We start from the raw sequence: 10,542 nt of genomic DNA, 5'->3' as shown, positions 1-10,542 counted from the left end.
CGGCCCCTCATGGTCCCCGGGGCTCTGTCTTCATGGTTCACGCTTTCAGGAGGTCCCTTGGCCAGGGGGCTGGCTTTAGGGGAAGGGGCTGCCTGGTCAGCAGGGCTCCTCCTCCGGCCGCTGAGTTGGTGAGGGTGTGAGGGTCTCAGGCCCACTTCCCAGTTTTCTCTCAGCACAGCCCAGTCATGCAGGAGCATGCAGGAAAGGCCTCCCTTGGGGGTCCCGCCATGCAGTGTGGATGGCTGGATGGAACAGATCATGAGGTTGAAAGGGACCTCCGTGTCACCCGGCCTGAGGGCTCACCTACCTGGAAAGACTCCCCACTCTGGAGGCCTTACCTTAAAGAGGGACATTCACACTGAAGCAAACTTGAAAAGAGAGAACACGTACACAAAGAGAAGTTTACTTGGCTGGCATTTCCCTCATTATCTTTGGCTTTCACTGAGGACAGCTAGGCTGCTGGGGAGGCAGACCTCTCCCTCCTCTGCTGGCTTCCCCCCCATTCCAGCGCCGAAGCCCCAGAGCCTAATGCGTTTGGGGCGGGGGAGGCGTGTGCAGGAGAGAAGCCAGGAGTGAGCAGAATACCTCCAAGATCTACAAGGTTGGATGATGCCCTTCAACCACACCAAGCACATCACTTCTCTCCCCTACAGTCCCCAAGGAAGGCAAGCCCGATGGCAACACAAAAGCTAAATGGGCTACTTTTAATGGCAGCAAATGATGCCGCCATTTTGGAACCAAATCCCCAGTGGGATAGACCAGTGAATTCTACGCCTGGCGACTTTTTCCAGCATCAAAGGCCATGGATCCAGCCTCGCTGGCTTTTCTATTCCCCCACCTGTCCACTGCTGTATGCCCTTGCTCTGAAGCGAGCCACCCCCAGAAAACTGATTTGAGCGCATGATGGCACCAAGTCTCTGGTTTGGTGTTGATGGCACACTGCTTGTGCAACGTCAGTCGAGTATGTGGGTGGATAAAGGGTGGACGGGAGGAGCATAAAAAGGAAGGTGGAGGAGGGAGAATATACAAGATAAGACAGCTGGCAGGAAAGATGAGAAGGAAATCTCCACGCAGAAGCAAAAGCCACTGAAAAATGTCCTGGCGTGGGGTTAGTGCAAAGGGATGAAAAGCTGTAGGTAGGAAACCCAGTGGAATACTGACAGCTGGCGAGTCAGGGCAGTGGTTAGATACGGAGGCTCCGGCGCCAGGGAGCAGAAGTCTCAGCTCAGCAAACATCTCGAGAAGGCAAAGGCCTGGAGGGGACGGCAGCCAACTGAGGTACGGGACGGAACCTGCCCAGAGGCCAAATTCCAGCTACGAATCTGGACAGTGTCCTGGGTGATATCTTTAGAGGGGCGAGGCTTCCTGCAGAGGGGATGGAAACCAGGCCTGGGAGCTGTTCTCCGGCCATATCCTCAGCCCCTGTGGGGGTGATCCAGGGACCCGCCCCACCTCCAGCTGAGCCAACCTGGGCAGAGTGCAGGCCTGCTGTGCCCACCAGCTGTGGAGGGGCTCCGTCTGTGCGGGGGGAGTGGGGACGGTCAGGAGCTGTGGAAAATAGGCCACTACGTCTTGTCTCTTCGTAACTCCTAGACTGGATGACATGACCTCACCCAGTCTCCCCCCAGCCAGACAAAACCCACTCCTTCCTGAATCAGACAGGCAGGATGCCCCCCAGGGTGCTCAGATTCAGTAGGGCCAGCTGAGGAGTGGAGAGCAGCTATTCAGAAGGATCCTGGGCACTAGTGGTATCCTGGTGTGACGTCAGCGGGGCATGGGTAGGAAGCGAAAGAAGCCCTGCAGTTCCCTCACGAGCCCCAGGACCTCGACCGAACGCCCTGGGGCTCTTCAGCCCCATGAGATAGGGGAGTCCGTGCATCGCTTTCCTTGCTGCTAAAACTCATGCCCAGTGTCTTCTCCAGGCCACCACCAAGGTGCATGGCTGGAGATACCTGCTCATAGACTTGTCCCCTTCCTTCTCACAGTGGCTTTCCTTTAACTCGGAGTCTGTCCCTAAGATCTAAGAAACTCACACCATCCCTGGCTGCTTGCGACCCACCATCTTGGCCACTTGTTCCCCATGTCAGGCTCCAGACCAGTTTTCTTTCCTCCCTCCGACAAAACCTTTCTGCTGCTGCTCTCCTCGGAAGGCATCTGATGTGTCCTCAAGTTATGTGCTACCTGAAGCCCACGGGAAGCCTGTCCTGTGTTGGAACTCCCTGCCCCGTGAACAGAAGATGACTTCTGTGGAGACATACCTCAGCTTCCCAGTGTCTCTCCAATGACCTCTTGTATGTGGCCATCTATTCTGTCTGGGGGTGAGGCTGACCCTGCTTTTGGAGCACAGAGCCATGCTCACCCCTGGCATCTGAGCCAGGCTGTCCCACACCCCCGCGGTGAGTCCTGAGATGGTTAGAGGGGGTGACGGCTTATAAACGCCCGTGTGAGTTTTCACACTGGCCCTACAGGGCTTTTAGAGATGAGAAACACAGTATGTCCGCCACTGCAGTGGGCTTTAATTCAACTTAAAATCTGTTTCTGTTGTACACAAGCCCACAGATGACTCAGGGTGGTGCCATGAACATGTTTCAGAAACGAGTTTTCATTTAAGGGACAGATTTGGGACACCTTTCCAACCTGCTAACTAGATGAAGACTATTCTTTTCTTTTCCGATTTTAGTAGTTCTCTGGAGAGAAATCTCTAGTCCCAAGGATATAGTTGTGATCAGAGATCTAAATAACCTGAATACTTCTTGAATGACCTATAGCCGAGAACTCAGTATGGATCAACATTACTCAGCTCCAAATGTGACCAGAAACACCTCTTGTACACACACATACACACGAAGCTTCCCTTCTTACCCTTCCTTTGGATGTTCTAATTCTCTCCTCCAAACTGAATTCAAACCAACCAAATAAACGCCCTCTCCCCTGACCCCCAACAGTGTTGAGGATGACTCTGGAGGTCTGTGGGGGGGGGGGGCGAACAGGAACATGCACAGAGGATGATTTCCAAGGCAATGATGAACTCAGTCTTTAGGAATGCTAAGACAGTTTTGAACTTGGTGGGAGCTCCTGGACGGCCCCTGGAAGCCTACTTGAGCCCCTCAGCGAAGGAAGCAAGCAGAGTCCTGCCCTCTGGTCCCAGGCTGGGGACCCTCGAGAGGCCCTGGGAAGGGAAGCGCTGGGCCCTTGTGCTCTACCTAGGTAGAGAGGTAGTCCCACCTGACCCACAGGATGGGGCTTCTACTGCTGGTTCCTGGGGGGCCGTCACCCACTGACCGCAGGAGCACCTGCACCTCTGGCCAGGGGCAGCTCTAGGATAGCGGACTGGGTCACCTGCTCGGTCTCCTGGTTCACGCTTCATTCCTCCCCCTTCCTCTGTCTGGTTCCTTGCCCATCCTGCAGGTCCACAGAAATCTCACACTTGTCCTTCCTGCCCTCCCCTTACTCCAGGGAAGCCAGGGACTGCTCAAAATGTCACTCCGCTCAGGTCTGCATTTTCACTGGGCTCAGAGTTCAGACTGGAGGGTGGAAGCCCCACTGAGGAGCCCCTGGCATTGCTAGGGCTTTGGGAAGAGCTCCTGGAGACCAGAGCTACTCGGGTCTTTGGCCATCTCAGAGGACTCACCTCCACCGGATCTGAGTGATGATCTGCCACTATTCTACCCCAGTGAGAGACCCTCCTCTGTGAATCCATCCTTTAGAGCTTCCTTGCGCCTTTTATCACAAAGAGCTTCCCGAATTCCTTGCTTCCCTGTGGCCTCTTGGCAAAGACTCCCTGTCTGCCTCTGCCCCACCCGGGCCCCCTCTTCCCTTCACACACTTTGCTGATGGTCCCCTGGCGCTTGTCCCCTCCAGGCTGCATGCCCGGGAGAAAGCTGCTCCTCGAGTCCTCCCCCTCCCCGCCACAAGCCTAGTGCCCAGTCCTTTCGTTGAGCTGGTGCCTAGACTGGAGTCCAAGTCATCTTGCAGACCTGCACTGGCCGATTGGTCCCTGCTCTCGTCCCAGGTTCCTGTTTGTTGGGCCTGGATTCCTTACTCAGTTCTACGTCTCAGTTTTCTTTGGGTTGATTAAGTTATTAGATTGAACCTAAAGTAACATTTCACCCTCCGATCCGAGTCTTTTGTTTCTCCTCCTCTGCCTGGCCTCTGGTCTCCTGCTTCCCCTCGCTTTGTCTGGGGAACCTTGTCAGCTCATCTTGTCCTTAAAGGCCACCTTCAGAGACCCTCGGGATGGGGTGGGGCGGCCTTCAGGCAGGCTGGCGCACGCGGTGAGCCCTGTCCCGAGCCCACAGCACGGGCCTTTGGCAGGACAGGCCCCAGAACTGTGGGTGATGCTAACAAAGAAAGAAGGTAAACCTGAATTTAGCCTGCTCCAGGCTGTGTGCCAGCCAGCGAAAATCATAAAAACCCAAGAAGGAAGCAAATGAGGAATGGAGACAGGACTGAGTGTCCAGGGACCGTTCACCTGCCATGCTCGCATCTGGCTGAGGCCCGGACCACACCCTTCAGCTGCGAGTTACCCCCGACATGAAACATTTCTGAGAAGCACCGCACTCTCAACCACTGCGCCCCAGAAAATGTCTTGGAATACAGTAGATTTCCTCTCTGATGATACCCAAAGCACAGGAGGGTCTTTTCTGTACTTGGAAGTGAGGAAGAAGGGGTCCTCTGACAGAAAGAATGTGGGGTGACTGAGGGCCGACTGGATAATCTCAGGTCTTCCCTGTCCGAGACCCCCAGCCCCACGACTCTGGGGCTCTGCCCTATAACTTCCTATGTTACACACCCTCCCTCGCCCCCAGGATGCTACCCAGCTGGTTACCCAAAGTTTCAGTCTAAATGACTGCCTCCTTGGGCTAGGATCCAGCAGAGATAAGAATTTCCCCCGTCACACACAAACACACACATGCACACGCATGCACACCCACACCCACTCTCTCTCTCTCTCTCTCATTTTCAGGAGAGCACCGCCGGCCCTCTCCCCTTCCAGCAGAAGGTCACTGCCACGACACGGTCTCTGAGTTAAGCCCGGAATCGACAGGCCTATTCCTTTTTCCAATCTCTGAGCTTCAAACACCCTTTAATGCACCCTCGTCCGACTGGCATGAGCACAACAGGCCCAAGAACCTGGGAGGAGTGTGTGCTGAGGCTGGAGTGAAGGCAGAAGGGGAGAGTGGATCAGAGAGGGCAGAGATGTGGCCGAAAGAAACAGCCTCTTACAGAGCCAGCACCCATGGGCAGCCCCGGGGGACAGTCTTCCTCAAATGGCCATCTCTGAGGCTCAGCTTCACGCTCTGTGCTCGCTCCACAGAATGACTGCGACAATTAGTTACTTAACATTTTTCTTTAAATGGACTCATTTAAAAGAAAGCTTATCCAAAAGGAAGCCTTATATTGCTGCCACACATGGAAAACCAGTATCATCTATAATTTTTGATCAAGATAAATAAAATTTGATTAAGGTACAAAAGGTTCTTCTGTGTCCCGTATAAATCATCACCTTGGTTACCGCTATCGGTTATGTGTTTTCGACAGTAAACTCCCAGGGCCAAGGAGACTCTCTTTTAGGGGGCCTCTTGGTGACCTCCTGCCCTTGTCATCTTGGCTGTAAAATGTGCCCAGACCCCCATCTCTGCGCATGGGAGCCAGGCCCGCCCGCGCCGTGGAACGAGCTCAGGGCCCACTTACAATTCGAGGTTTGAAGGGCGGCTTGACCTTCTTTTGCTCCAGGAGCAGCCAGTCGATCTCCTTGAAGAACGGGTGCTGCTTGATGGCATCCTCGCCGTTCTGTGCCGCCACACAGCCCAGGCGCTTGTGAGGGTTCTTGGTCATGAACTGCGGGGATGAGCAGAGAGACGGAATCAGTGACAAAGGCCCGGCAGGCACAGGCTGTGAGGGGAATACGGAACTCAGCCAAGGCAGCATCCTGAGCATCACCTCCCAAGCCCACTTTCTACATTTTCGGGGGCTCTGCACCTCAGGGGGCTCTTTAATTCTTACACAGAACTTACTGTGCGCCAGCCACCGTTCTACACATAGTATCACATATACATGCATTGATTCGCTTCACCCAGCGTGACCCTCTGAGGTACTATCATGACCCCTACTTTATAAGTGAGGTCGTTGGGGCACAGAGAAGTTAATTAACTTGGCCAAGGTCAAACAGCCAGCAAGGTATCAAGGCAGGATTAGGAGCTCAGACTCTCTAACCCTGTGATTCCCCCTCAGATTCGCAAGTCTTCTCATCAGGGAGACTGAGGTCTGATAAACTCATACTGAGAGGTCAGCAGTCCTTTCTGAGGGAAGGAAAGAAGGCCAGATATTCATGTTAAGGTCAGTTATCAAAGGCACTTCCTCCTCTTTCCTTTGCCTGGACCTAGGCCCTCCTACTTTTTTAGAAAAATCGACTTTGTAATCTCTAGCACAAAACCCCACACAGATTAACAGATAAAAAACAAGAAAAAGAAAGGCTTACTTCTCCTCAATGCCTGTCAGTAAAAAACACAGTGACGTGTTCTGTACTTTTTGGCTGGTGTCTTGTGACCTCACACACTCAGGAGAAATGATTATTCCTGTTAACTGAGTCAGTCCTGATGGCAAATGTTAATTTCATTGAGCAGATGTATAGTAACATAAGCCTGAAACAAATCAGTGCTGGTAGGTGGAAATATTTCTGATAGCCACCCAGAATAAAGGTAGGGGTGTGTGTGTGCATGTGTGTCAGAGACTGAGTATTATATTTCATGGGGTGAAGGCTGAAAGTTTAGATTTCAACAAAGGAACCTAAGAGGACAAATTATAATCCAAAGGGATAAATCTATAATGATAGCATTTTAGGCTTCATCAGCAAGGGAGGTTCTCCTGGGCAGTAGGAGCCTCCTCCTGCCTCCTGCCTGGCACCCCTGAAAGGCAGGGGAGCCATGGACGAGAGAGTGAGGGGTTAGGAATGGTGCCAACACACTTCATCCTTCTAATCGAACAGCTGGCAGAGGTCACCCCTGCTTATACACCCCTGATTCCTATCGCCCACAGGATAAAGTCCATACCCCTTAGTTTGGCACACACAAACTACTCAGTCTGTAGCCAGTCTCTCTCGCTCGCCTTCTGCATCCTTTACTTGCCTGGTCCAAGGCCCCTCTCTAGCCCCTAACTATCCTCGAAGAAACAGTCAAAATGCTGCCTCCTCTGTGAAGCCTCCCCAGATTCACTCTGTGGACAACTAAGACACCATGCTTCTCGTTTATTTAAATTATAGTTTGTCTAAACATCTCTTCTCCTTGGTGAGCTCTATGATACAGGAATCAGTTCTATCTTCCCAGCATCTGGCTCAGTGCCTGGCTCCCACTGTGCACTCAGTACACGGAGGTGAGTGAACAGCGGGTTGAAGGCTGGGCCTCAGGGCACAGTGCTGAGGAAGGGAGGCAGCAGGACTGCCACTACCGTTGCACAGGTTGTGCACTGCATAACTCTCTGGTGCAAATGGCCTTCTGGAGAGTTCTGCATGTAGGCAGCAGCCCTCAGAGACACAGATCAGTGGCCAGAGTCATGGAAAACCTGGCCTGGCCCTAGAATCAGGTGACAATGTGAGGAAGTGAAGCGTTCCAAGGCCAAGGGAGTAGAAGACTTCTCCTTGCTCCCTCAGCTCTTCCTGTCCTCCCACTTCTGGGAGGGGAAGTATCAGGGCTACGGATAAACATACAGGTTTTAGCTTCTCAGGAAGCTGACCCCGAGCCAGAGGCGCTTCTCTTTTCCCAGAGACTTCACCCTCACCAACCAGCTGACACAGGCACGACCTCTTCTGAATCTCTGTAGGTCAAAGTTTCTCAGCCTCTGTGCTAATGACATTTTGGACTGGATACTTCTTTGTCTGGGGGTTGTCCTGGGCAGTGCAGGATGTTTAGCAGCACCCCTGGGCTTTACCTCCTAGATGCCAATAGCACCCCTCCCCTCCAAGTTGTAACAACTAAAAGCATCTCCAGGCGTTGCCAAATGTCTCTGGGGGACGATGGGGGACACAATCACCCCTAGTTGAAGACCATTGCTCTAGGTCATCCATAATGAAAGGGCCCACCTGGGGTGCCAGCAGGGGGCTCACAGGAAAGTGTGTCAGGCTGGTGTTCAGGGCCCAACGTGAGTGACCAGCTCTGCTGGGGGCGTTCTGGCTGCCTCAGGTGCTACAGGTTTTTCCTTAGCCAGCACCTGGTACAGTGTCTGGCACATCCTAAGATGCCCAATAAATACGTGTTGAATAAATGAATGAGTGAATGAGCATACTCTGTTTGCTTCCTTCACTGCTCTTATCCCAATTGTGACCACACATGGATGTGCTTTTTATTTATTGCCCACCTTCTCCTGCTGGATCACAATCTTCGCAAGGCAGGGATGACGGCTGTTACACTCACCAGTGCTTAGTCAGCATCTAGCACAATGCCCCGCGCACTGGAAACACTCAACAAATGGTCGCTCGTTGAATCAGTGAATGGGAGGGAGGGAGGGAGGGAGGGAAGCAGGAGAGGGAAGGGGCAGAGCAAGAAGGGGGGAAAGAGAAATAGATGCAGAAGGGAGGAAAGAAATGAGGTGAGGGAGAAAAGGGAAGAGGAAGGAAAAAATGAGCTGCAGAAAGAAGCAACATGTCCTGCTGTGGCATTTTCCAAAATATGATACATGTCCCCTGCCGGATACCTGCGAAATGATTTTAGGTCATTTTTACCGTTTTCATGGGATAATTTATGTTAATTAACTATGACAAGTGATACTCTTCCCATTTATGATAGTTATATAACATTTCTTTATAAATTACATATAATTAGGTAGATTTGGGGACTCGATTGAAAAAACAAAACTAAATCACGGTAGGGCGGGTATTTGGATATGGCAAATTCTGTGACTGAGGCACGCCAACTCGGAACTTTGGGGCATTCTGATGGGCGAAGGGAGCCAGGACCGGAAGTCAAGATTCCTGTGCTGTCATGGCCTCAGCCCAGTGGGGTGACTGTTCCCAGGTAAGCTGGTCTGCTTACCTTCCGTGCACCTCAGCTCCCCCAGCATTCCAAGGGGGACAGGTAACTTCACTTACTTGCCACAGTACAAGTGTCTTACAATGCAGCAATGGGTATGCTGAGCACGTACTAAGCATTGTCACCTGTGAGGGACTATCTGTTGGCGGGGGGTGGGGGGGCAGTCTCTCTATTACATCTGGATCCAGCGTGGCCACAGGGATCTTGAGTGGCGTCTTTTTTGATCAGCGATGCTGTCGCGGACACAGGTGCACAATGCCTCCCTTCCCTCCCCCACTGCAGGCCCCGGAGGAAGACAGGCTATGGGTGGCAGGTAAGGAAGGAGGGTCCAGCCCCCAGAGTGCAAGCAGCAGGGGTGACCCCAGTGGAGCAGGGGTTGGCTCTTCCCCCTTTACAGCACTGGAGGACCCAGGTGCATGGAGCCTTCCTCAGGAAACACAGACATGGTGTCCCTTTCCCACAAGAACAGTAATTTGTCCCAGACCCCGTTTCTGGCAGGAGCGGGTGCAGTGGGCCTGAGCTCCCAGCGGTGACTGCCCTCCGCCCCTTCTGTTCAGCAGTGAGCAGAGGTGGGAGACAGAGAGAGAGAGAGAGAGAGAGAGAGAGAGAGAGAGTGAGAGAGAGAGAGGAGAGAGAGAAAGGAGGAGTGGGCAGGGAGAGAGAGAGGTGGGAAAGCCAGGGGAGCAGAAAGTGGGTGAGGGCCAGTGACTCACAGCTTTCAGGATGCTGACGGCCTCCTTGCTGAGCCAGACCGGGTAGAGCACGTCGTCATGGAGGATGGACTCAAACAGATCATCCTCGTTGTCGGCCTCGAAGGGGGGCTGACCAGCCATCATCTCGTACATCAGCACCCCTAGGGCCCACCAGTCCACCGAGGGGCCATACTCCAACTCCTGCAGGATCTGTTTGGGAGACGGGCAACGTCAGGGTCCACCGAAAGCTGCACTCTGTGGCTACGCCTGCGCCACAAGCGCCCGTGGGAAGATGCGCGTCTCAATTTCCAGCTTGCCCCCTTGTAGGGCGGAGCTGCCTTACATAAAATTAGGTTCTAAATCAGCAAGTTGAGTGAAAATTGAGTATGGGAGGCACCATGTTGGGGGCCAGCTTTCAAAAACCAATACCCACAGTCTGTCTTCCAGGGGCAACAGACTGCTTCTTTGCCTGAGCACCAGATGAAGTTCCCGACTTGAACTGAGGGCCGTGTAAAAAGCTGTGCACATTTTTGACACTAAAATTGGGGTGAGTGAGTGCGTGCAGCAAATTTGGGTCTCCCATTGCACGCTCATCCCAGGGCACAGCTCACTGAGTGGAAGGGTGAGCAGAATCTTAGTCCTCTTTAAATGGTGACAATGCTGAATTTACGGAGGCCTGTGCTCTTGGAAAAGAAACTATTGTCAATAAATCTCCCCACCCATTTGTGTTCTAATCAGAAAGGACCACTATGCTCTTGCATATTCTGAGAAAAGACCCATGACTTTCCTACGGCTCGATGATGAATCCTTGTTTTCTGCTTCTATAT

The 10,542-nt window shown here is 52.8% G+C and overlaps 1 protein-coding gene across 1 annotated transcript in view; it reads right to left on the bottom strand.

Moving 5' to 3' along the window:
* Positions 1-10,542, bottom strand: part of PRKCE (protein kinase C epsilon) — a gene marked incomplete at its 5' end in the record, with an annotated part of 189,627 nt that overhangs the window by 18,655 nt on the left and 160,430 nt on the right. Inside the window, 2 exons of the mRNA XM_007459990.1 lie at positions 5,695-5,841; positions 9,737-9,925. Coding sequence (XP_007460052.1) covers positions 5,695-5,841; positions 9,737-9,925 — 336 coding nt within the window. The remainder of the gene's footprint in view (positions 1-5,694; positions 5,842-9,736; positions 9,926-10,542) is intronic.

Source organism: Lipotes vexillifer, unplaced genomic scaffold (genome assembly GCF_000442215.2).
Source record: "Lipotes vexillifer unplaced genomic scaffold, Lipotes_vexillifer_v1.1 scaffold666, whole genome shotgun sequence".
NCBI lineage: Eukaryota > Metazoa > Chordata > Mammalia > Artiodactyla > Lipotidae > Lipotes > Lipotes vexillifer.
Note: the sequence above shows the minus strand (reverse complement) of the source record. Positions and strands in the feature narration are given on the sequence as shown.